Raw genomic sequence first — 26,690 nt, forward strand, 5'->3', positions numbered from 1 at the left:
GCTCTCTTATTAAATTGTACAGGTCATAGACTCATTTAGTCCTGTGGGAAAGTACATATCGAAATAAATAATATTTATTACCGAATGATATGATGCTAACTAAAATTTTTATAAATATATATGCATTTCAAATTTATATATATGTAGTAATATTTGCTATAAATTCGAAATTCATAATATTACAATGCATTAGATACATCGAAAGTAAATAAAAAATTGGCAAGAAAAATTATCCTAACTATCGAATATAAACACCTTAGTGTCTTTGGTTTACTTTTTACTAAAAACATAGGTAAAACTAGCACATATTGTAAGGACATTAAGGGGCAATCTGCTAGTAATAATGTGTCCTGATACCCAAAATGGATAAAGTCGGGAAAGTAAAGTAAAGTAGGATTTTTAAATTTCCGATTGGCTTTATACCGTATATATTATATAACGTATAATATCGTAGCAGAATGAAGCTATGGTATAGTCGTGCATATACTATAGTTCTGTGGAAAACATTAAGGAATTCAAATCGAAAAATTCACCATAACTATACCTGTACTAAATATAATGGTTTTAGTTATTCTAGAGATATTTGTGCAGACAATATCAATGTGTAAGTTATCTTAATAAAATCGGTGTAAAATTATGAAATGGGTTTTGGCATCGCTCACTTTTTGGTGATTACTTCCAACAGTTTGTACCAAATTTGAAAATCGATTTTTTCATTTCACAACAAACATATAAATGAAAATATCGAATAGCAGTACAAATTGAACCATAACTCTTCAACAGCCGCTATACCGGATATAAAGACCCAAGTGCTTATAGGTCTCTGAGTTATATTAATGAAAGTAAGACAAGTTTGCATGTTATTAACATGGTCTTGGACTAAAAATGGATAAAATAGATTCTGTATTTTCCCTATTTTTATATAAGATTTTCAAACTTTCTGTTACTTTGATGTGAGATGTCAACAATCTGAGATTCACTGTAATTCGAGTTTTTTTATAAGACAAAATGTAGTAAAGAAGGTATGGGAGATCGTTACATACATTATATTATAATGCTAGTTCTGAAATTATGAAGAACTTCTCATTGTTGAGGTTTGAGATGTTGAAAAGATAACGAAAAACTTTTGGCATGCTGATGAGATTAATATAGGTGTTTCAAAAGAAAGCACTGTTAATTAAACTTATTCTATTTGTGTGGAAATATTGGACAGCGATGCGAACTGCTTCTATCCTATGGTGAACACGGACAACAAAAAAGATATTTCCTGTCATCAAATGCGCATATCTTCCCTATATTTTAGCAGCTCTCACATTCCAGAACTTGGAAGTCTGTCTATCAATCTTAGCCCTATGCTAGTCTCTCAAGAACATATCCGTATTTTTGGTTTGTGTGGTCCTTCCAATGATTTGCTTGATTGAATTGGTTCGGCTGGAATGTAAAACAGTACTCGGAGTAAGTTTATCAAATCTATTCAAGAATTTTGATGAATCAATATGTACGCTTTTTCATATGATTAGGCACATACAATATACATATGTATGTATGTATGTATATACATACATATATAGTATATTGAAATGTGGTAGACTTATAATTGATGAAAATGCTGCTCGGGTTTACCTAATACTTTAAGTGCAAAACTAAACGTGTATGCAAAATATCCAGAGAAATTACGTGAGTATTTTTCCGGTGTATCGTTGCGTTAACATCGTACAGCGTAGTAGTGGGGAGCACAAGCATTTACGAAACGATTTAACAGCGTTTCGCATGCGAAGTGTACCAAACACAAACCAAATATTGTATCAGAAATGAAATGTTATTTAAGACCTGAAGCGCCTCGCACAAATCACTTCATACTTGGTGTTCTTAGAGTGAAGACATCCGGAATCGGAAGAAAAGCAAATAAACAATATTTATAACGTAGTTATAATAAATAATGTTTGTGTGAAGATATAAATAAAGTGTACGGAGAATAAACGAAACGCTTAATTTGAATTATGAAAAACTAAATCCACTAATTTATGAATTATAGTTTTTGATTGTGTGTTAATATAAAAATGACAAACTAATTGATTGAAAAAAAAAAACATTTCTAGAATAAAACTCTTAGAATAATTTGTAAAAAGTTAAAAGAAAATATGAACATGGCACTATTGAAATGTGTTGCCTTTGCAGTGTGCATTGTGTTGGGGATTTTGGGCCCGATTAATGGTCACTTATTGAAGCGCGGAGCCTCCTTTATGGATGATGATGCTACCGTTCGCACCGAAATTGTCGACCGTAATAATCGCACAATTTTGGCCAGATTCAACCTAACGGTAGCTCAAATGAACAGTATTATGCAGAGCCAAAATCCAAATAATGAAGATCGCGCCGGTCAAGATGCCACACAACGCTTTCATGTCATCAAAGAGTTTCGGTAAGCGTTGATAATTATAATTTTCTCAAATGCGTGAAATAACAAATTTGGGAACTAAAGTTAATTTTTGATTATATTATGTAATTAAATTAAAAAATGTGTCGATTTTACTATTTACACCTATTTTAAGAACGCTCTGAATACTGAACTACCCACGCAGATGCAAAATTATTGTGTTGGCTTTATCAATTTACAATTGTCGCGCTTATTTAAATTTGAAAAATGAGTTCAATTATCTACCTGCTAACATTTTTTGTTGACGCTGATTAAGTGCATACTATGAATACATTCGTATGGTACCCAAGCAAATAAGCACAGAAGCATAAAAAATGGTATTTACTATCTCCTAATTTATCACTAATTCGTTATTTTATGTAAAATATTTTAATTGGTATAGCCATTGAACCACTTTAGCCGCCGCCGACTTCTAAAGGTTAGAGGCCTCTTATAACTATGCTAGTCGTGAATTCGATACTTGAAAAGATTATTTCGCAATATTTTTTATGAAGACTCTATTATGTCATTACCCTTGTTAAATACGATGAAGAAGGTATTTCAACATACAAATAAAACTATATATGTATAGCATAGCCAAACGAAAATTCTCGGCTTCTTTCATATTGTATAAATAAATATCTCTCCTTCCCATCAGGAGATGCCTGTTTTGGTTAATAACGCGTCAATCATGGTCACACAAGCCAAAAAATATATGTATGTATGTATGAATTTTTCTTGATAAAATTTCCGATTCAAGAAAATTCCAACATTTTTAGCTCCCAAACGTTTATTTCTAAATATAGAATTATATTTGGGCGTGTGGCAAACAAACAAACAAACATATTTACATACGTATGTTACCTGCAAGGATCTCTTTATTGTATATGCCTATGTACATATGTATGTATATACTTTGAATTTGTAACATAGCTATGATCTTTTATATTAAATTGTTTATTACAATGTTGAGCATTCCCAAACACAATGCGCCTTGGAATCGTTGAAGCTGTGCAGGTGAGCAAATTAACATGATTTATTATTAACAAATTGCAATCACTGCACTGCGGTACAGTTTTGAGTTTTTTGTTTGCTATAAACAAAACCACCCGCCGATCTTTAGCAACTAAAGGCTACACTTGAAAAAATCAGATAGCTGCCCACTTGTTTATATAAAACTATTTGCGTGTTACGACATGAAAATAATTATTTAAAATTACATACATACAAATATTGCATTACTCGCCGGGCCGAAGCCTCCGGGAAATACAATTTGAGAGTTTAAACATTTTGAAGTTTTGTGACGCCTGCTTATTAAAGCTTGGCGTAAGTGCCCTCAAACACTTAAAATAGTAATAGTGGCATACGGTCAGTCCTTTTTAAACGACTTGTTAAGAGGAACAAGCTCTTCTAAAAATCACAAGATGGCCTATAGAGAGATAGCTTCACCCGAGTTTATTCATTCCAAGCACAAGTTGCACCGTTATAATAAAAATTCACTCTCCCAATTTTAACACGATAACTCACCAATTGGCCGATATACATATGCGGTATAAAGTCACCCGGAGGTTCGAAAATCTTTATATTAGGTATGTGTGTGGTACTAAGGGAAGTATTGAGCCGATTCCAAATATCGGTACCTGAGTTCTTGAATAGTTTCGTTTAGATGTGAACAATTTTTAGTCATACGGTATAAGCGCACTATTCGGGCAAAGTTTTATACCGAACATTCATAGGTGCTTGATTTTCATTATGGAAAGTGAAAGAATCAAATGAAATTTAAAACTGAGTTATATGAGAAGTAAGCGTGTTGTAGCGTTATACACCAAAATTTGAGTAGAGTCTGAGATATTGCTTTTCACCAAAATGTCCCATTTTGACCCCGGCTCCTACAAAGGCCTATTGAATCATCATAGGTGTAAAATTTAATGTCTCCGCAATGTTATTGACGAGAAAAGTTGAAATCCGGTTGTCTGTCTGTCTGTCCTTCCATTCGTCCGCCCGAGCAAGCTGCAACTTGAGTAAAAATTAAGACATGTTGATGTAACTTGGTATTCGGGTTCTTCAGTACAAAAGAAGATTACGAGTTTGTATCGGACTGTAGCCACTTAAACTTAAAATGCTATAACTAAGCACTAAATTATCATATAAAACTCTTATTTGACGCAGGCGATCGTACTAGCAAGAAACACCTATGGGCAAAAAATTTACAAAAAATGGGCGCGTCCCCGCCCTCTAATAAGTTGAATGTACATACATATTTCTTAAAGCTCCAATAACCAAATTCGCTCAGCATAAATATTATAAGAACTCCTACCGACAGTGTAAAAATGGAAGAAATCTAAAGATAACCCTCACTCTCTATTTCATTAACTCACTACGCCAGAGACATTAAATTTTACCTCCGAGATGGCATGAGAGAGCTTTATAGGAACCGGTGTGAAAATTGGACAATGGGCGCCCCACCGATTTTAATAAAATTTTGAACGCATCATTTCTCTTCCATTCCTACGTCACAGTTTGAAAATGGGTGAAATCGGATTACAACCACGCCTACTTTCCATATAACACAATATTAAATTCCATTTGATTCTTAACACGATAACTGTTTTTAGTGTATGCCATCTTATGACCAAAAATTTTTCAAATCGAACAAAACCTGTTCAAGCCTGGGTACCGAATATTTGGACCCCAGTACCTATAGTTTAGTTTTGACCGAAAATATCGATCAATGTGTGAGATATACAATTGAAATTGATAATTCTTCTCTTTCAATGCTATATCTGTATGTAAAAAATGGGCCAAGTCGGGCCAATACTACCCTTAGTCCCCATGTATCTAATATAAAGATTTTCGAAATTCCCGGGTGACTTTGTACCGCATATGTATATCGGCCCATATATGAGTTATACCAATGAAAATAAGAGAACGTGTTTTACTCAAAAAAGTGTATCTTTGTGCCTAAAATATATAAATTAGGGCGAAAACTTGACCTAGTCCCTATATAACTAATATCAGAATTTTCGAACATCCGGCTGACTTTACTCAATATGATTCGTTTTTTGTGGTTGTGGTATGTTAATAATACAATATGTGGTATTGGGAGAAACTACCAACTCCCTTATAGTAAATTAAATGATTTTCGTTTTTTATGTGTAGGTCAGTGTATGAGTTATGTATAGTATTAGTCCAGTCATTTAAGCTTAAATTAGGTAAGAATCTCGGAATTCGATATACCCATTTATATGTCTGTAGGGTATAGGGTACCTACCATATGTAGGTTTTGAGACAACTTTAGGGTGTCAATATACAAGTATTTACAGACATATAAATGGGTATATCGAATTCCGAGGTGAACTTACTATAATGACTGGACTATAAAATATGTACATATATATAAAATTGCTTGGATCTCGATCCTCTGGTTGACGTTTTACACCTTAATTATTTCGATGGCTTTGATTCTTGCAAGTTGCCTGAACTGACCCCTTCTTTACTTGTTGTTTTTTTTATTAGCCCGTAGGTGCTTCCTGATCCCCTCGGTTCCCCTCGGTCAAATTACAGTGTTATATCTTAAATTGCTGCTTAGTTATGGCAGTTAATATATTTTCGTTTAATGGCGTTTAGAGAGAGTGGCAGTGGTCCGAAACTCGTTTTTCGTCAAGGAACACGTATACCAAGCTTCATTATACTACTATATCTTTATTTTTTACTGAAGTTATAGCTTGCACAGACGCACAGTTGGACGAACGGACAGACAGTAGCAATAAAGTATAAAATGTGAATATACCAGAAAAATACATACATACATACATATATAGGGACACAAATATTTATTATGTTACAAAATTATATACAAATTAATTATTCAATTTCGTAGCGTAAGAAATTATACCCCTATTATATTAATTTATTTATTTAGAATTACATTCGAGTTTTTTTCGATATCACGTCAAAATATGTGGAAAATATTAATACTTTAAATAAAAAAATGCAGTACACAGTATTTAGGACATGTAGTAGAAGGTAAGTTTCCACCAAATTTCGTGAAAGAAAAAAATTATTGAACCGCTGTATAGAGGTTGTCACATTTTTAGTTCCTCCAACCATAAAATCCTTCACCTGACGATGTTTAAACTACCACTCCGGAAATTAATTCAAAAAGATGACACAAAAAAGTAATCGATCGAGCCGACCGACCGGAAATGCATTTGTGAATAGTATTATAGTTTCCGTGCAGAGTTTTATCTTGTATTTTTGTTTCGTCAGTGACAAATTTGACGTCCCCAAAAGCTAGAAAATGCGAGCAAAACTTCACGAAAATCAGTTTAGATGTATGGTGGTACATATATGTATTTCAAATTATTAATCACAACAAGTGAGGAAAGGCTAAGTTCGGGTGTAACCGAACATTTTAATCTTTCGCAATTTGCAAGGAAACACTTTCAGATGTTGGCAAAACTTTCTAGAACTAATTTTGAGTAAGAATTTAACTCTGCAATCAACTTTGGTATCCCATTAACTTACATAATATATTATAAGCCTAAGTCCACACTTTGCCTCGTGTTCGAAATACATACATATATACTTTAAAATCCACCTATTTAACTCAAATGAGATATACAAGGTCCGTCGCAAAAGAAACAGAACTTTTTAAATATAACTGTTTCTGGTGGCGCCACCTATTGGTGGGTATATGAAATAAAAAGTTTGATCTCTTGTTGACATTTCGTAAAAATTTTAAGACAATTGGATAACTACAATCGATGTTATCGATCAAAAAGTGACAGCAGCTTTTGGTCATCGGTCGTAAAATGCAAAGAGCAAATATTAAATTTTGTTTTAAACTTGGGAAAACGTTTGCTGAAACATTTCAAATGATAAAAAAAGTTTATGGTGATCAGTGTCTATCCCGTAGTAATGTGCATGAGTGGTTTAAGCGATTCCAAGAAGGTCGTGAGGACCTCTGTGACGATCAGAAGTCGGTCGTCTTCAGAAGTCAAAAAAAGACAATGCTGATTTGTTTTTACGATTCCGAGGGTATTGTACACCGAGAGTTCGTCCCACCTGGCCAAACGATTAATGCTGTGTTTTACTTTGGTGTTATGAAGCGTCTTTTGTCACGCATTCGTCGTGCTCGACCACAATACCGTGAGGCAGGGTCCTGGCGCCTGTTGCACGATAATGCGCCGTGTCATCGGTCGACGCTTGTCACTGATTTTTTGACAAAAACTCCATATTAACCATTAATCACTCACCCTACTCACCTGATCTGGCACCCTGTGATTTTTACCTATTTGGAAAACTTCATTTGCCCATGAAAGGACACTGGTTTCAGGACATTTCAGCTATCCAAAAAGCGACGACCGATATTCTTAAGAGCATCCCGAAAAATGACCTTAAACACTCATTTGAAATGCTAATTGACCGGGCTAAACGCTGTATCGAAGCACAAGGAAACTACTTTGAATAAAAAATATAACTTTTGAAAAATATTAATTTTTTGTTGTTTTTTTTTAACAGTCCTGTTTCTTTTGCGACAGACCTTGTACGTATGTGACACTAGCAGGAATCGCTTCGTAGGAATTAGAGCTTGAGGCCATGATCTGATCCAATTATTCTCATATTCGACCCAAAAGCATATTATTTGCAATAAATCTCCTTAGTTTCATTGAAATACCACATACATACATATATAGTATTTTGATTTTTGCTGTAGTAAATATAATATTATAAATTCACGTTACGTTACGTCTTAGCTAAGACCTCTTATTGAGCGATATAAGAATAACCGAATATTTCAAATTCTTGTATTACGTATATTGGGCTAGGGTTAATATTAGCCCAATTCTATCTATTTCAGACAAAAAAAAACCCTGTTATTGCATATCTTAAATACACTCTGTATGCAAAGTTTTATTTTGACAACGTCATTGATCCTTGATTGATTGATTTACAAATATACTGCAAAGTGATAATAGGTATAAGTTTTAGCAAGATATCTTAATTGTTACTCAAGTTATCACTTGTACGGACGTACAGACAATCACTAGGAGTTCTACTAACCTTGTCATCCTGATAATTTATACATATATACTGCCATTAATTCTATTACAAAGTTTATAACGTATACAGCGAGGACAAATTGGCAGAAAAATTCTGTGTCTACTCAATACATACATATGTATGTATGTAACTTATAACAATCAGAAATGGATAAATCGACCAGATCAATGTCGAGACTTGTTCGAATCAACCGACCGTCCTACTTCCGGTCAACTAATAGTCTTTTGATAATATGCTTGAAGCATAAGACTCAACAGTCACTAAATGGTTCGGTAGTTGTTAGGCTGGACAAGGAAGCACAGAAAATGGGTCTGGCAGTGATCGAGGGCAAGACGAAATATCTCCTGTCATCAAACAAACAGTCGTCGCACTCGCGACTTAGCTCTCACGTCACTGTTGACAGTCATAACTTTGAAGTTGTAGATAATTTTGTCTATTTAGGAACCAGTATTAACACCACCAACAATGTCAGCCTGGAAATCCAACACAGGATTGCTCTTGCCAACAGGTGGTACTTCGGACTGAGTAGGCAATTGAAAAGTAAAGTCCTCTCTCGACGAACAAAAGCCAAACTCTATAAGTCGCTCATAATTCCCGTCCTGCTATATGGTGCACCGATGAGTCGACGTTGTGGAAGAACAAAAATTGGCTTTTGCACCACGATAACGTCGACGTTACACATCGTTTTAAAAGCGCAACTTTTTGCGATGGAAAAACAACACACACTCCGTTGGAAGGACCAAGTGGAGAAGGACCTGGCTTCGCTTGAAATTTCCTAAATTGGCGCCACGTAGCGAAAAGAAGAAACGACTGGCGCGCTGTTGTTAACTCGACTATAATCGCGTAAGCGGTGTCTACGCCAATTAAGAAGAAGAAGTTGTACAGAAGGTGGGAATGGTTATCACCAGGATTCAGCCATTTCCATAACATATTAAGAAGTGCTGTTGTTGTATCCAACAAGTTTGATTAATATCAGTTTAGTCAGGGTTTTCATTTACTACTCCGTAGCAGCAAAATTTCTAGAATTATTGCTATGCTATAGCTACCGCTCTCACTTTGTCGGGAGCCATAGCAGAGCCATAGCATAACAATGTAAAAGTATGTGCTCTGCTCTGCTCGGAGTTTTGTTAGGTAAAAAACTATGGCTGTAGCGATAGCCAAAAATGAAGTGCTGCGCTATGCTCTGGCGTAGCGGTAGCAAAAAAGTTGGAAGCGGTAGTAGAGCAGAGCTAATTAAAATTTTCATGTGCTACAGCTCTCGCAGGTTAAGCATTTAGATTCCAATTGGAATCCCGTTCCTCGCCAACATCCCTCTAAATTACTTAAGGGATGTTTCCTGCCGCTACAACACGCGACTATCGAAATCAAATGCTTGTATGGAACCTTATCGTTTTTTTCTTGTTTTAATATGAATAAATATCTATGTACATAATTAAATTTAATTCTCAAGCGATCACCGTTTATACTTATGAGTACATAGCTATTTATACGAGGATAGTTATTTTACATTTGTGTCACTTGGCGTATATCATGAAATATACATACATACATATGTATGTATGTATGTAACAAACGGATCATGGCCACTGCGATCCACATGCATAATACAAACCCACTTGCACTTATACATATACGTAAGCGCACTCGCAAACAAACTAGAATAATACTTGCATTTAATGCAACGTCACCTGCCGCCAGCTGGCGGCCATCAAATACACACGAACACCGGTTTAGGTTAGGTTGGACGGTCATCAAGGAGATGGCCAGACAAGCCGGCAGACAAGACAAGTAGTCAAAAATACCAGACGCATTATCTTTATGTGAAGTGTGCTCGAAGCCATCCATCTAAACTGCTACAGCCGAACTGTTGTTGTTATAATTATTATTATGGCTATTGTATGCAGAATCGGCGAGTCTGTTGCTGCATTTAGCTGCAACGTCTGGCGTATGGTGTCTGGTGGAGTTTACTCATTTTACGTCTGGTCGCCACTTATCTGAATATGTAGTATTTCTGTGGCTGCGTCAGCATTGCCTTCACTGTCGACAATTGCGTCCCAGTCAGTACTTTGTCGGTACCGAAGTTTGTTTGAGCCGACATTGCAGTTGCATTTCAATTCTTTGAAGTGGATTCGAGTGTCAGCTACACGCTTTCACAGTGAGCCACTTTTATAAATTGCAATTTTTAATACTTCATTGTAAAATCTACATTAGTTTTCTCAAAATTTGGCAATATATACTAGATAAATACATATGTACATATTTATATACATACATACGTTTCTGGAATAAAAGAGTATAAATATTTAGAATTATATTTCAGATATGCATATGTTTAATATAGAACTCGCCATATAACAGTTCTTTTAAAAACTATTAAACAATAAATCAATGACTAAATAGGACAGAGACATCAAATTTTACATCCGAGATGCATACCATGGCTTATATAGGAGACGTGGTAAAGTCCGATGGCCGTGGCACCCTCCACTTTTAAGTAAAATCACATATGTATCTCGTGACTTACCCTACTGATTTTAACCAAATTTGGTGCATGACATTCTTCTCACATTCCTATGTAATAGTGCTAAAATGAATGAAATCGGACTGTCACCACGCCTACTTCTCATTTAGCACAATTTTGAATTCCATCTCATACCTTCCATTCCAATGTACAATTCAAAAAAATTAAAATAACGGAATAAAACTTAAAAACGCCATAAAACGAATAATTCCTTTAAAAAAATTGCCCAAATCCAACAAAAATGGTTTAAGCCCATAGGTACCGAATATTTGTGCCCCAGTACCTGCAGTTGACATTTTACCGCAAATATCGGTCAGTGTGCGAGATATATAATTGAATTCAGGGATAACCTTTTCGTGTGACAATGGTAAACTTTCCTTAGCACCCAATGATTTTCAAACTTCCAGGTGACTTCATACCGCCTATAGCGGATAAAATGGATAAAATTCAACGAAAACCTCACCTATATAACACACATACGTATAACATCCGGGTGACTTGGTATTGGCAGAAATGGATAAAATCGGATCGATAGTATCGACTCCAACTCCAGATATATATATGTACATATGTATATGTATAATGATTTTCGTTTGTCTAAGAAACCTTAATTCGAATATGTCGATCAGAGTACTAGTTATATGCCATATATGTACATATGTATGTACATAATTGCTTGGATTCCGATCCCCTGGTTGACGCTTTGCCCCTTTAGCTATTTCCTGGCTTTGATTCATTTTATTATTATTTTTTATTTATTTTTTTTTTTATTTTTATTTTTATTTTTTTTTTGTCGATTGCTGTTTTGTTTCGGGCTCATACCCATAGATCCATGATTCGTCACCTGTGACGATCTTATAAACGTCTTTTGAAGCACCGCGATCGTATTTTTTCAGCATTTCTTTACACCAATCCACACGAGCCCTTTTTTTGAGCGATTGTCAAATTGTGCGGGATCCAACGAGAACAAACCTTTTTTACGGCCAGGTGTTCATGCAATATCGAATGTATGCTGGTGGGAGAAATGCATAGGCATGCCTCTATCTGAAGGTATGTTACATGACGGTCTTGCATTATCAGTTCACGTACGGCATCGATGTTTTCTGGCACAACGGCTGTTTTTGGACGACCTTCACGGAATTCGTCTTTGAGCGAGCGTCGGCCACGATTGAATTCGTTGTACCAGTTTTTCACAGTGCTATAGGATGGTGCTTCATAGCCATACAAAGATTTTAGTTCATCGATGCACTCTTGTCGTGATAATCCACGTCGAAAGTTGTGAAAAATGATCGCACGAAAATGTTCACGAGTTAATTCCATTTTTTGGCCGAGATGAATTTTTTAATTCCCTGTAAATAAAACAATTCACGATTAAATGACAAAACGTTCTGAGTGATGTTATGCTAAAAAATGTCAAACTTACCAATGGAAATGTCAGATTGCACCTGGCAACACTTAGTGTTGCCCTAGGCCAGAATATATATAGCAGCCCTCGTACAAGTTGCAAGAGTATAAAATGTTCGGTTGCACCTGAACTTAGCCCTATGTTAGATGTATGCATTGTGCTTAATACATGTATTTTTGTATATGATTGTATGTATGGATGCACTTTCACTAAACACATAGCGATAAAGTTATTATCCCAAAATAGACCACTGTAAGTGAAGTAATCAACAAACAACAAGCTGGACTGTCTGGAAACTGTCTGGAATCTGTCTAGGCCATGTTTGAATGGCTGCCGTTAATGAACTTTTTGTAGGTCGATACTGATGTTGTGTCGTTACATGAACTACAATAACAAAATTAATCCTGCGCCTACTTGCATAAATACATATTTAGATATACATACATACATATGTTTACCAACTTATGATGTTTTTGGTAAACCAAACTAAAATAAAAATTACATTATTTATTTTTAAGGTGCATATCTAGAGTTAACCGCAGTGTCAACTGATTGCGATATTTTATAGATTTCGCCACTCAAAGCCAATTTATGCAAGGCATTTTTTAAGGGGGTATTCTAGTCTAGAAATGCTATTTAACGGCATTTTTTAAAGTCCAATAAAAAAAACTAAGAACATTTTTACTATACAATTTTTTATGAGATATTTATTGATATTTAAGAATACAAAAAAAAATATATATTTTGTGATAAACTAGGATAAATAAAAAAAAAATATTTTCAGTAAATGGCGACTGTTTGAATTTTTTGCCCGTTTTTTGGCAAAGATCAAAATTTTTTAAAAATAGTAAAAATTTTTTAATAATCCTAGTTCCAACCATAGAGAGATATATAAAGAAGGTCCACACCAAATTTCAAGTTAATCGGTTTATTAGAACTTGAGAAATCATGTCAGAAGTGTTGAAAATAGTAGTTTCGAGAAAAACGCGATTAAAGATTTGAGTCTAACTCAGCCGGTTTGCACGCTGCGTCACTAAAATAGCTATAAGTCGGTAAATAATAGGAATTTTAAAAATTCCTTTGGGGAATATATTCTTAAAGGTCCAGTCTTTAAGAATATGCAAAAAAAAAAATCGATTTTTTCAAAATTCTAGACTAGAATACCCCTTAAGACCAATCGAAGTACAAAAGAGTTTTCCCTTTCCTTCAACTAATACGTATGAATGTATCTAGTAAACGTTCTTTTGCTTATCCTGTGGTCAGTACTGCTTGTAACTCATTGTATTGATTGATTAAATATTTGTTTACATTTGAAGGAACATTCCTCTTGTATAAACGATTAACTTGATGTTGTACTAGTGCGAACTGGCGAGATTTCGTTATGTGTTGTACGTGCTTACTACGAGTACGACCGATTTGCTAATCAAATGGCTTACCAGTACTTACTTGACTGTGGTAAAAAATTTAAAAATAAACTTACTCATTTGTCATGACTAAATAATAGGTTGTCAAAAAAGTCTTGCGGTATTTGCGCTAGTTGGCGCTGAAAGCGCGTAGTTCTAGTTTTATTCGTCGCATCGGGTCATGCTATACCTTTTTGGAAAGCTCATTTCACGCGCTAACACGTGTTTGATTGATTGTCGTTTCTTTTAAGTCGTTCGTGAGTTATTGCGTCGCAAACATGGAGCCAGATAAAGAGAAAATACGGCATATTTTACAGTACTACTACGATAAAGGCAAAAATGCATCTCAAGCCGCCAATAAAATTTGTGCAGTTTATGGACCCGATACAGTTTCCATTTCCACCGCACAACGATGGTTTCAACGTTTTCATTCTGGTGTAGAGGTGGTCGAAGATGCGCCACGCTCCGAAAGGCCTGTCGTCGAAAATTGCGATAAAATCGCTGAATTGGTCGAAAGAGACCGGCATAGTAGTAGCTGTAGCATCGGTCAAGAGCTGGGCATGAGTCATCAAAAATTCATTTCAATTTCAATAAAAAAAAAAATTCAATAAAAATACCGCAAGACTTTTTTGACAAACCATTACTATACTATATAACCGAGGTTGCAAATGACTGTAACTGACAATAGTTAGACTATGTCTATATAGTATACTAAAATAGATAAGTATTTATAGAAAAGTACATAAAGTATAAAAATATTTGTTTGATCCCAAATAATTGGCGCTTTTAGGCAATAGTTAGGTATTTATGTCATTTCTCCATCATCAAAGGGAAGAATTCAAGAGATGAAGGAATTCCATGGTGGTAACTCAAGGCAGCGGATGCTGTTGTTGCTTTCTTATTGCTTTTGTAGTTGGTGGTGGTTATATTGTTGCAGACGTTACAGCAGCTGTTGCTGTTACCACCGCTTATGATAATGAAGAGCAACTGGCGAGACAGTGTCTAGCCATGTCTGTTATTTGTTGTCGCTGCTCGGCAACAACAAGAGTAAATTGTACGCAAGCGCTTAGTGGGCCAGAAGCCACAAACGAGAAGACGGCGCAGAAAGCACAGTCGCACAGACAGACACCCAGACGACCAGACAGCCGGGCATGCAGCAACACTAATCGACAATACAGGCCCACAAACTGGCACGCTGGAAAGCGAAATGAACGAACATACTCACTTACATTTATTCAGGGATTTAGATGAGCACATAAAAAAAAACAAGCGCACACGTCTGTAAGTAGGTATGCCCGGCACACTACACATTATAAGGCTAAGCACACACATATACATACATACATATGTGCATATGGATGTCCACGTGACAAATAGTTGAGCGTGCAAAATAAAAATGACACCACACAATTGAGCACTCTTGAAAAATCAACAAGCGACTAGCCATCTAGTCAACAAGTTAACTTGTTCGGACAGACGTGAATGAATGAGCAGCCATCGCATCAAATAACACAGGCATGCTGACAATAAAAAATAACAAAAAACCAACGAGCAGAACATAGAACAGATTGAAAGGAGATGTTTGCACTTAATAAGATCGTCACTTTGATTACCCTCATTGCTCAGCTCAATTGAAGCAAACCTTTACACATTATTACATTCTTTCAAAATAAAACACATACAAATACATATATGTATACTTATACATATGTATGTACATACTTGGGCACGTTTGTAAAAAATATAGCGTTTTTTGTTGCAAAACATTTTTATGTGTTCTTTAAGGCGAAATATTGGATCAAATTTTTTGTTTTCATTAAAAACAAAAACTGAATAAAAATAGTTCCAAATTGTAAAAAAAAAATATTTCTTTATAATATATAAAAATGTACACTTTGTTAGTAAAAAGCTGAGCTGAACTTAGTTATCAACGTAAAACTGAGAAAAAATCATAAACATTAGAGCGGCTAGTTGTTTTAAAATTAAATACTTTTTATTATTATTATTTTTTTCATTTTTGAAAATTTGACAATTTTTTTAAATAAATAAAAAAATATAAAAAAATCGGTCCACTCCGGGATTAGCAGGGATAGTTGTCAAATTAATTGAAGTTTTTTTGAGGAGAAAACAACAACAAAAATGGCAAACTTTCAAAAAATGGCGAACTTTCAAAAAATGACGATTTTACTTAAAAAAAACCGATTATTTTATATAATTGATCGTGTTAAATTTTTTTCGTGTATTTTTTCGAAAAGTTCATTCAAAAACAAAAATTTAAAAAAAAAACGGTCCCCAAAAGTCAATTTCTACAAAAGTTATGGCTATTTGAAAATAAAAAAGCCTTTTTTTGAAAAATTCATAACTTTTTTTGAAGTTGGACAAAAAAAAATTTTCAATAATGTTTTTCAAAGGGTAGAAAAGGCTGGATAAGTTTCAGCAAAATCTAAAGGGATCGGGTTCAAAAGTGGTCGATTTGGTGTGGATATGTATATACATATGTACTTATTTACATAGTTATATTACGTATTCTAATATTGCTGATTCAGCGCTAAGCCGCATAATCTTTAAGAAAACTTGTCCGTTTAGTTTCATTAAAATATCACAACTTGAACGTTTTAAGGTTAGGCGGAAAACGGAAATCATTATATGGAGTGTTTTGGGAACGGACAAAGGGACGGGTCGATTGCACTAATTTGAACATTGCTCAGATATACTTGAAAACGTACTTCAATTTTATTTTTTTTAATATACTACTCACACACCAACCGATTTATTTTTCATAAGGTTTGTTAGAAGAACGAAGATCATTATATGAAGTATATATGTATGTATGTAGGAGTGGGGTGTCGATGTATTTTATATATTTTTGCCAATATCAGGTATTATTAACATGCAACAGATTTAAACCAGTTTTAACCAATAAAATTTCCCTGAGGTTTTTCATTCATGCCACTTAAATTTCCGAAAATGTTGTTACGTTATTTTGCATTTCAGGTGACGAAGTACTTCACAAGAAAATCACTGGGAAAGAATCATACTCGTTTCGGAGTAAAGTCACCTAAGCCCCCTTCCTGGATGTGAAGTATAAAATACTGATATTATGCAACATTAATAAAATGTTCCCTGAGGGTACTAAAATTACCAATCATATGGAGTAAAGTCAGCTGGATGTTAGAAAATACTGATATTAGTTTTATGGGGCTAGATACACTATTATGAGCTCAGGGTAGTATTGACCCGATTCCATTCATTTGTAGCGCAGCGACACACTACTATCAAGAAAGGACGCTCTGATACATTGACCAATATTTTCGGTAAACAAACCACCATAGGTACCGGAATCCATATATTCGGTAATCAGGGGCTTGGACAGTTTTTTTTTGCTTTTGGACAATTTTTGTTCACAAGGTGGCATACTCTAAAGGCATTATTCGTCCATTTAAGCCCTCTCATACCATCTCAGAAGTAAAATTTCATGGCTCTAGCATATTTATAAGTTGATTTGTCTCGCTTTTAATTCTTTTTAACCATTCACACTGTCAGTAGAAGTTCTTATGATATTTGGGTTTCGCAAATTTGGTTGTTGTAGCTTTAGTGGTTTAGGTTATATACATACTTGTATATACATTAAACTTATTACAAGGCAGGCAAGACTTATTCTTATTTATTTTTAAATTTCTTGAATTTCCTCAACATTACACGACGCATTTTACTTAATAATCAAAAAACAGGAACTCGTACGCTTCCGAAATGTAGACCAAATATAAACAATATAAATTTACATAATGATATACATACATACATATACACATGTATATTTCACGATAGAAAATTGGTCAAGTTTACTAAAGCAGACTGTTGAGAGCAAAACATTTCAATAAAAACGTTTATGAACTACCTGATGGTCAGTGGCGTAGCTAGGGGGGGCGGGGGGGGCGAAGGGGGCCGTCGCCCCGAGCGCAACGTCTTGGGGGCGGCAAAACGATCTTCGCTGTTTTTTAAAACTCCAATTCGGGCAAAAATTTCTGAAAATTGTGTCAAAAGTGTACAAGATATAAGGCGAAAATGGTTTTTTTATAGCTTTTAATAAGATGTCTTGTAAATTTACAATCAATTTCATCAAAAACCGTATTGTGAGAATTTTGGAACTTCAGAATTTGCGTGGCCTTCCTAAATTTTATATACTTAATATCGAAGATATTTAGGGAGGTAGATAAAACAAACATCCTTGGCCCCGGGCGCCCGAAGTTGTAGCTACGCCACTGCTGATGGTAAATGTATATAGTATAACGAGTTGCTGACATCGTACATTTATCTATGTAGCTGTCGTTTATATTATACTATTAATCTGAAATCAACAATTTTTCTTTAAATCTTACAGTATTAATGATATAAAGAATCGTTTGCAATCAGCTTTTCAAGCAAGCAATTCAGATGAGACTCAAGGTCATCCATTGCACGAAATAGCAGCATACCCCATATGCAACTCAGAGTCCACCGAAAGCTCCTGGATGCATGACAACAACGTGACAATTCGATTTTCTGACAGTCTTTTTGAACCAAAGCGTGACAATTTGAATCTGGACAGCGCAATACTACGCTTATATAAGGTCAATCCAAACAATACAGACGACGCCAACGCATCAAATGACGAAGGTGATAAAGAGGCCAAAAGCTGTGGTGATCCTCTAACGGTAATTCCGAACCATATTGAGGTATATAGGCGAACAAAATGCGAATTTTACTTATATTCTTTCACTAGCTAACTCCACAAATACGTGTTACAGTTTCCATTGTACGACAATTGCGCAGAAACAAGCGAGGTATGTCTCCGTCACACACATACTTGAATTTACTGAAGTCTCACTAAGTTCTTCATATGATTCCTTTTCAGAGCGTAAAAAGCATATTTGCAACACAACAATGATGAATATATCCAAAACCGGCTGGGTTGAGATTGACATCAGGCGCGCCATTTACATTTGGGAAAGTGTCGAACGCCAACAACAGCAACAATCCCGCCAGCAACCGATTCAAATTGGTTGGTTGATGATCGAAGTACATGACGAAGAGGAGAATCCACTCAAGCCGGGACTGTTCTTCAATCCACCAAAATGTGATCAGGCAGGTATGTGTTGCGTTAGCCATGCCTAAATAACACCGCCATTTTAATAAGTGGAACTGATTTAAAAATACCCTTTTCATTAAATATGATGATTAGACTCACTCAATTATTTAAAGGTTTCAGTCGTTACATTTGCATACTTATATATGTATGTATGTACATACATACATACTATATTCTTCAAGATATGTAAGCAAAACTTCATTATAAGAAACACTTGCATATGTATATATATATGTATGTACAGAATTTGATTTTAAGTTCTACTGAATGGCTCGCTTTTATGCAATACAAAGAGCTTAGACGACACTGTCTAGATCGACGCCGTAAATCAGACACTGCGTAGTTGGCAAATCTGATTCTTCGTCATTAAGTTTCAGCTTTCATGAGTTTCCTTTCGATTTTTTAACAATGTCGGCAGAATTCCAGACTAATAGCCAACTACCTCCCTAACCCCTCCCAAATGTAATATTTTGGCAAGTTCCAAAAAAAAAAAAGTAATGAAATACGACTCGGTAAGGACGCAATATTTACAAATGTATGCATATGTGTATTTGTTGTGAAATAATATGCACTGATTTTCTTCGTTTCTGGTTTTTAGTTGCTTTGAGAGCTGAATATTATTGTTCAGTGTTAAAGTACTTAAGCTTATGATTATTAAAAATTATCGCTGTTTTAAGTTTGCGCCGTTTATAATTTTGTTGATTTTGCATGATTTGTCGTAGCTTTGGGCTAATATTATTTATTGCTTTATTGAAAAGAATAAGGTGATTCGATAACACACTTAAGACCGTAGGTAAACTCGGGCAAATCAGTTCATATAACGCTTTGTAAACAGACACAAAGCTACAAATTGAGCCCAGTTGTTTATTATTTTGGGGAAAATAAATAAATGTAGTAGTTATGTGTATGTTGACTGTTTACATAACTTCCACCTGTGAACATTTGAATTTTCCTTTAAAAATGACGTACTAAAATTTTAAATTAATATTTGGAAAATATTTTGTGAGCTAGAGATCTATCAGTTTGTTTTCAAATGAGTTTTATTCAAAACTATGTATTTCAAGTGAAACTCGAAAACATTCACTTTGATTTTCTGTCTGCCAACTTTGTGTAATTTTTCCATTCATAGATCTACTAGTTTTTTGATTGGAAGAAAAATATTATTTTGGAGCGCTAAAAATTGTTACATTTTTAAGCTAATTCAAGATTTCAAGTTCTGACATTTTATAAAATTTCAAATTTTTTTACAATCGTAGGTCGTTGTATAGGGAAGATTTATAAAAAAATGTATTTGTTTGTTTTCAACCACTGCATCAATATACGACCTCTTTTCAATTTGGGAAATATCGAATACTCGTTAAAATTTTAATTTAATTTTTTAATACTTTGTTTACACTCACTAATTGCGTATAATTATATATTAAAAATTTTAAAACTTTTCATGCAATAAAAAATCCAAAAAATCGCCCAAAGATATTTGCAAGAGTAGGTTTAATTTACAATTTCTGAAGGTAGCTTTTTTGTGAAAGTTTAGGTAGAAGTCCTATAATAGCTTAAAATATTTGATATACATACATACATAGTATGTATATTTATTTCCACTATCAAATGAAAGTCGGCATCAGTGCTAATGGTTGGGGAATGGGTATAGTGATTATAATATATAGTGCGTACGAGGTATTATTTTATAATTTTGAAACGTACGCTCCCGCTTCATAATTCATTTGGATGTCTAAACTATTTGCCGCATGCGCTAACTCAAGAATTGTAAATATGTACTTCAAAGCTTGAAAATTGTGTGCTTCTTTTACAGTGAGGAATAAAAAAAGCGATAATATTATTTTTACTTCATATTTGTATTTCAGAATTTGCAATCCCGTGGAATTACTACGGACCGCACACGTCTATGTCTCCTTTTGCAGCGCACGAAGTGCCAAGGTTAGCAAAACTATGCAAGTCATAAAGTATTGTAAAACAGCCTGACTTTTAGCCAAATTATTATTTCATTGTTTTCTTAAAATCTGCGATTATAGTTTAAAACTTTAACATAGTTTTTTGTTTTGAAATTTCAGATATCCAAGATTAGATGTTAAATTGATAGGATATGCATCATTCGCGCCAAAAAATATGAAAAAAGAAGTCCACGACATGTTGCGTGGAAACTTACGACGACAATTATTTAACCACTCTAAGGCCTCTGAGGAAGATTTCCAACCGGATGAGCAACACTCTACATCAGAAAAAACACTGACCGCTGATAATTTATTCCAATTGTCCACATCTAGTGATGCGGAACCTAAGCACAGCGCAAAGAAACGTCAATCTGACCAGAATATTGTCTTTCAAAATTTCCACATAGCTCATCACGATCATAACCATCGAAGTCATAAGCGTAACCTACGTGTGAACATTGAAAGGCAAGCTAACCACTTAACCACTTCGAAACAAAGGGCTCATCATGAATCTATCCAATCGCAAAATGGCGGTTTACAATATAAAGTTCATAATCGGCACAACACTCTTCGGCATACCCACAATCCGCACAAACAACATCAGCTACATCTCGAATATCCTATAAATTCTCCTGCCTATTAAACGAAAGCAATAGTAAACAGTGTCATCCCATCCCACCCATGAAGCGCTTGAAATACGCGCACAAAATCCATAAGCTCATAATGAGTAGTCTTCCCTGTTCAATAGGCCGTTTAACTTAATTACATTTTAACACATATACGTTAGCTTACACGCATAGGATATATGTAAGAATATTTAAACAATTTTCAAATGAATACACATCGCTAGAAACACACTAAAATATGAATTTATTTATCCAAAACACATAAATTTTCACACTCATTCATACGAACAAACGCTCCCAGTACCAAAAGTCCTTAGGAAATGACTAAGTTGAAAAAAGCGACGTATGTAGTTTCAGAAGGCATTACTCAAGGCGGTATAATGATTGTCATTTAAATATTGCCGCTGACAAAGCTTTTGTCAATTTTTAATTATTTTAAGAAAGCGAAAGCTTACAAAAACCATGCCCTTAAAATACAAAAAAGGGTTTCAACAACTTTCTGCACGCGACCTATTTCTACTGGGTTCCTACCGAACAATATACTTTTTCTTTAGAGACTGTGATTTATGTTATGTACATTTGGCTTCTATATATTTATGTACTAAAATTAGTTTTTATTTGTTTTAAAAACCAATATTTATACATTAAAATTTAACTTATATAACTATGCTTACGAATACTTTATTAGATATTATCCATATTATTTATTGTCTCAAAATAATGTGACATAAACATACATACATACATATGTCTGTGTGTACTTACGTATGATGCTCTTTTCATAATGGACGTGAAGATTGCGTATTTAATCGATACTTAAGGAATGGGCAGTTTCGTAGAAAAACGAAATTAAAAATCTAGTCCTTGCTAGTTATAACGGGGCATCTCGACAGGATGAAATTTATGTTATACTGACTGTATTGCCGTGCCTATTGCCTGTGGATACTCCCTTATTGCTTATGGAAAGCAATATATGGAATACTAATTAGTATGCCATATATTGAAAGCAATAAGCTGTCACTTCAGCAGTTTGACAGCGCAGTTTTCATTTCTATGAAAATTTCGAAGAGGCAACATATTCCATTTACACATGTGCCGACGGCATTTTCATTTCGACGCGTTTTGAAAAAAAATTAAGATTACAAATGAATGATGAAAAAAAAAATTTTTTTAATAGGTTCTAGACACCTCTAATTTTTCAAGAGTTTTTAATTGTAACGGGAAGGTCCAACGCCTAACGGGTTTCTATTTTTTCTTATTATCAGATAGAAAAATGAATATCTCGCTAAGCGCTTAATTAATTGAAAAAATCATAGGAGACCATTTTTATAGATTTTTCAATTTCCTACAAAATCTAAGGAACATTATGATATTTTTTCAAGTAGTTTAGCGAGATATAAATTTTTCTATCTGATAATAACAAAAATAGAAAACTGTATGTAGGAGGACCTTCCTTGTCACTTCCTTCTTGTTACAATTAAAAACTCATGTTTGGAGAGGCTTTCTTAAAGGTGTCTAGGAACCTATTTTTCAGAGTACCAAACGAAAAAAAAAAATTTTTTTTTTGAATCACTCTAGCCCACATACAGATTTGGCAATGGCAATAGCAATATATTTGACAGTTAGTATGACATAAATTTTATCCTGTCGAGATGCCCCGTAAAGCAGACAAAATTGTTTATCTTTATTTGCAAGTAAGTTGTCAGAATTTTAAATAAAAACTAGCCTGGGACTATGTGTATGTATGTCAACATATTTATATGTACGTAATTATATCCCAACAAAAAAGTGGTATTTGTTTAGATCACACGCGGATTACTCTCAATAGGGTACATTTCGAAACATAAGGCACTTGGCATATGAAAATGATATTTTGAATTGACAATCTTCACATTTCGCCAATGGAAAGAGCATGTATTCACTTTCCTTAATATTCATATAAATGCACTACATGATGATACTATACAAGTATGTACTACATACATATATGTATGTGATGTATGCCAATAAAGATTTCTTATTTCAAAATGGTTAATAATTGTACATTACTTAAGTTAATTAGCCTATGGATTACCAATTCGAAAACAAATATAAATTTTTGTTGAATAATTATTAATTATTTTTGTAGTTAATGTTAAATAATTATGCATAAAATGAATGGCAAACTAATCGAAATTTTTGCCATTATACATATGTAAAGTAATGAAATAATTAACATTCTGTATAATTCGAATCTATGTAGCTTACTTCTAATAAAGCAAAATAAATGAACGCACATTTATTTCACTCATTTTGTTATTTGGACAGAAAGTAATTTTTTTCTTCCCTTGCGTAAGGATAATTTTGTAAAAAAAAAAAAAAATGTAGACAAATAGAAATACTAATAAAACTTCCATAAATATCAAACAACTTATTATCGATAAATTTGCAATTCCCAGTTCCGCAAGCAACTGGTGTCGAACGCTGAATTAGAAGAATAATGTGCGCGGTCCTCGAGCATTGTCTGCTGGCAGTCACCAACGAAATGGCTGTCTGCATCCATCAAGCACAAAATCAATCCTGTAAATCTATTTCAGTGAATGTTGTAACACCTAAAATACCGGCGGAAATGAGGAGAGGAAATAAGGCTAATGGTCATTGATAGTGGTGGCTACAGAAAAGTGATAATAGAACTCATTGATATTAAAATATATTTCAAAACATATAAAATTAAATATGAGGGTATATGTAAGGTTTACATAACCATCTTCTTTGATGATCAAAATTATAAATCGAAAACACCAATGTTAATATTCTTTATTGACCTTGGGCCCAAAACCAAAAGCAAAAAAATAATCCAAATTCATTAATACCAAGTGTTCGTACAAACGCAGAGATTCATCTTTTATATGTGTTAAATATGCGCAAAATCACCAAACAACCGATTACACCATGGCAAGAGAAATCGCTGTCTGCTCAACAACTCAACGCCTGTTTAAACTAGTACAAGGCAGAAACTATCATATAAACTATTATATTGTAATCAATATGAATCTTGGTCTGCTCCACTCATTCTCTGACAACCCTGGAGCGAAGGGGAGAGAATTAAAGAGTGATAGAAATAAATTAATTAAATTCAATAATTTTAAATATTTACAATACTTAAAAAGAACTTGTTTCTACACGGAATTGCTTTTTACGGAGATAGCCTGGAAGTTGAAATGCGCTGAGATGATCGAGTGGTTAAGGGGGTATTCTGGTCTAGAAATTTAAAAAAATCGAAATTTTTTTTATATTTTCAAAGTTTAACTATTCAAGAATATGTGTACAAGAGGATTTTTCAAAATTCAAATTATTTTCGGAGATATAGGCATTTTTCTGACCCGGCATCCAAACTGGTTCGGCCGGAACTAATCGAACAAAAGACTTTACACGAAACTTTAAACGCGTTTTTCTCAAAACTGACTTCTTCGGAACGATACCCACGATTTCTCAGGTTCTACTGGAGCGATTTACTTGAAAATTTTATAGAGTCTTCTTTATAGGCTTGTCTATGGTTGGAACTAGCCCCATCCCCAAATTTTTATTTTTATTATTTTTAAAAAATTCGAAATAGGCAGAAAAAGTGATCCAAAAAAACTTTTTTTTTCAGGTAGTCGCCATTTTGTCATTGCGACATTATTCTAGATTAATAATATTTTTTTTTTTTGGTTTCAGATAACTAGGAGGGTTGAAATCATGGTTATGGTCACGTGGAAATTTTTAGAGACCCCCCACTTCGTCAGCTCATAATTTTTGAAATTTTTTACTTTTTTAGTTTTTAATTTTTTTCTGTACTCTTCTAAAATTAAAAAATAACTAATAAAAAAATGGATAGTAAAAATATTAATTGCCTTTTTTTACGACACTTTAAAAATTACCGGAAATTCATGCTTCTAGACCAGAATACCCTCTTAAACAGTTTAAAAATTTTTCTTTCAAAACTTATCTGGCTAAGCTAACAGGATATAAATCCACTGATTATTCACTCTGGAAAGCTGCAAGATATAAGAATAAACAAATAAAACATGTCGCACCAAAAAAAAACTAAACGAAACTACATGGGCCAAAACGAGTGAACATAGAGCACCTGCGTACGATTTAGTAACCGGAGAAATATTATGCAATTTACCAAAGAATTGTATAAAGAAACTTGTAAACATTATAAATAGTGCATTATGCCGAAGATACGTTTCATCGCTTTGGAAAATAACTCAAGTCATAATGATACCTAAGCCGAGTAAACCTGTACACGATGTTACATCATATTATCTAAATTATTTGAGAACGTCCTCATAAATAGGCTCAAACCAATAATCGATCGTCAGCACCACATACCAACAAATCAATTTGGCTTTCGTGACCACCATTCAACAATTGACCAGGTGCACCGAATTGTTAATTTTGCTGAAAATATAATAGATTAAACTTTTTTACGGCGGCCTTCTGGACGTGAAATTTGCTTAACTTTACCATCTAGTTGGCAGGAAATCCACTCTATCAATCCAAAACGAGCTGTTAATATACAATCAAGTTCTAAAGATAGTTTGGGTCTACGGAGCCTAACTATGGGGTTGGTCAAGTCAAAGCTGTATTGCCAGCACTCAGCGCTTTCAAACTAAGGTACTAAGGACTTTAGTTAATGCTCCTTGGTACGTTAGATCTGCTGACTTGCACCGTCAAATCTCCAAAATTGCAAAGTCTTACGTACTGAGGCTTAGACAGAACGTTAATGAGGAGGCTTCCAGAGTAATCGAAACTACTGCGCGAGAAATCCAGTCGAAACACAAGAACATTTAGCTTTTAAGTACAAGTATTTCTCCTAACTAATTAGAACAGAATTGTTTGTTAGTATTTCATCTTTATATACTATGATGAATAAGACACGCTCTTTTTTTTCATTGGGATAATTGGAAAAATTGGCCGATATACCAGGTTGTTCAATAAGTTTTGTCGTTAAAAAAAAAAAAACAATTTCATGATTCAAAATACACTTTATTATTCAGTATAATCTCCCTGAACATTAAAACACTTGCTCAAACGATCTTCCAATCTGTGGATCCCATCCCTGAAGTGAGAATCCGGAAGGTCTGCAAAATACGCTTCAACAGCCGTTATGACCTCTTCATTTGATGAAAAACGCTTGCCACGCATA

The 26,690-nt window shown here is 34.2% G+C and overlaps 1 protein-coding gene across 1 annotated transcript; it reads left to right on the forward strand.

Moving 5' to 3' along the window:
* The first annotated feature begins 1,847 nt into the window (after positions 1–1,847).
* Positions 1,848–22,647, forward strand: LOC126756569 (protein anachronism). Its single transcript, XM_050469748.1, has 6 exons — positions 1,848–2,422; positions 18,193–18,505; positions 18,574–18,634; positions 18,706–18,939; positions 20,805–20,877; positions 21,012–22,647. Exons 1-6 carry the CDS (start codon positions 2,142–2,144, stop codon positions 21,532–21,534), a joined length of 1,485 nt encoding a protein of 494 aa, XP_050325705.1. The 5' UTR covers positions 1,848–2,141; the 3' UTR covers positions 21,535–22,647.
* Positions 22,648–26,690: the final 4,043 nt, after the last annotated feature.

Source organism: Bactrocera neohumeralis, chromosome 4 (genome assembly GCF_024586455.1).
Source record: "Bactrocera neohumeralis isolate Rockhampton chromosome 4, APGP_CSIRO_Bneo_wtdbg2-racon-allhic-juicebox.fasta_v2, whole genome shotgun sequence".
NCBI lineage: Eukaryota > Metazoa > Arthropoda > Insecta > Diptera > Tephritidae > Bactrocera > Bactrocera neohumeralis.